Source organism: Bison bison, unplaced genomic scaffold, assembly GCF_000754665.1.
Source record: "Bison bison bison isolate TAMUID 2011002044 unplaced genomic scaffold, Bison_UMD1.0 scf7180017864033, whole genome shotgun sequence".
NCBI classification, from domain to species: Eukaryota; Metazoa; Chordata; class Mammalia; order Artiodactyla; family Bovidae; genus Bison; species Bison bison.
The window spans coordinates 3,490,690-3,492,351 of record NW_011494605.1 but is presented as its reverse complement, the minus strand read 5'-3'; the positions used below and the strand labels follow the sequence as shown (position 1 = coordinate 3,492,351).

At 54.8% G+C, this 1,662-nt stretch overlaps 1 protein-coding gene across 1 annotated transcript in view; it reads left to right on the top strand.

The window, feature by feature from the left end:
- DMRTA2 (DMRT-like family A2) overlaps window positions 1-73 on the top strand; it is a 6,825-nt gene extending 6,752 nt beyond the window's left edge. The window contains exon 7 of the mRNA XM_010834457.1: window positions 5-73. Within this exon, the coding sequence (XP_010832759.1) occupies window positions 5-73 (69 nt within the window). The remainder of the gene's footprint in view (window positions 1-4) is intronic.
- Window positions 74-1,662: the final 1,589 nt, after the last annotated feature.

Genomic DNA, 1,662 nt, shown 5'->3' with positions numbered 1-1,662 from the left:
TGTGCACAAGGAGCCGACCTACGGCGGCGGCCTGTACGGGCCCATGGTCAACGGCGCCCCTGAGAAGCAGTAGGGCGAGCAGCCCCGAGCCTGTCGGCCCCCAAACAGGGACTCCAGCCTGGTTCCCGCAGGCTGCCGGCCAGGCCTCGCCTGGTGCGCTCTCTGCGCCCCGGCTGGGGTCCTCTCGCTCCATGGTGGTTTTCAGTTTTGTTTTGGACAGTGGGTGGGGAGAACCGAGCAGAGAGGAGCAGCTTCGGGTGCAAATATTCTCGGAGGGGATGCGCCGCCCAGATCCTCGACCCCAACCTCCTCATCAAGGCTCCCCAGCCCTTCGAAAGGCCAGGAATTCTCGAGAATTCAGAGGCTGCAGCCGCCGGGCCAGCTCCTGCCTCTCCTGTCTCTATGCTTGTCCCACCTGCCCACGCTCGCAAATGGATGGCAGGATAGTCTGTCTTATGTGTCTCCCCTTTCCTTAAAAAAGTTTAAATATTCTAACAAATATAAATTTAGGATGTATAAATCTCTTGGCACTGAGTTGAGTCTTTGGGACACACATATATATCGATACCAATTGTAAAAAAAAAAAAAAAAGAAATTCTAAGGTGCACTTTCCTCGTTGCGGTATTTGTCGCTCTCTTTGTTGCTTATGCCGATAAGCATGGGTTTCCTTGGTGCAGTGTGAGTTTTTATATATGTATAAATCTATATATAAACTATACATATATATACAAGCCAGTGTATAATGTTATAAAATGGAATTCTAAGTTATTAATTGTAATCTGTAGGTGACCTCGGTATTAACGTGAAAAATATTCAAAAACAAGCAAAAAAAAGGACAAAACGGAAAAAATTAGACTATGCGCTCTTTGTACTTATCAGGTTTTATAGATGAAATATATCGTAAACTCGAGACGAATCCTGCCCACCCGCCCCTCTTGCCTGCGGCCAGTCTTTCCCTAAGGAACGGTCAAGGTGCGCATGAAAGCAGGAACGGAGTGACGTGTGACTGAGCCAGAGCCGCCCGCTGGAGCCCATCCCCGCCTCCCCGGACTCGCCAAACACCTCGGCCGAAGGGCCGGCAGCGGGAAACGCTGCTGCAGAGAATGGCTCGCTTTGTGCTTTCCTTTGCATAGACATGAGCTAGAAATAAATGTTATTTTCTAAGAAAAGAGCAACGAATCCCGTCCCGCTTCTCGGGCGGCCGGGTTGAAAAATCTTAATTTCTCGCGGGAACCGCGGTGCCTGGGAGAAGCTTGGCCGAGGTCCGGCGGGTACTACGACCCTCGGGGGTGCTGGACGAGGGGACTTCCAGCCGCGCCTGGGAGAGGCGTGCGCTCGGCCCTCCAGGAGGAGTGGCGCCCGCTGCTCGCGTGGGACCTGGTGTCCCTCCAGCTCCCGCTCGGGCGGCGGCGGGGTCGCCTGGCCAGTGCTCTCTGTCTCTGGAATCCTGCGAGGCTGGAGGCCCGGCTCCTGTTCTCTGGGCGCAGATCTGGGCGCCCACCGCGCGCCTCTCTGCTGGGTTTTGGAACGAACCGCAGCCTAGGCACAATCAGGCGACTGGGGCGGGAAGGCTAAGACCGTGTTCCGCCAGAGGCCTGGGAGTTATTTTGGAGTGGTGGGGTGGCGGGGTGCTGCCTTCGCCCTAGGCAGTGAAATCTGAGA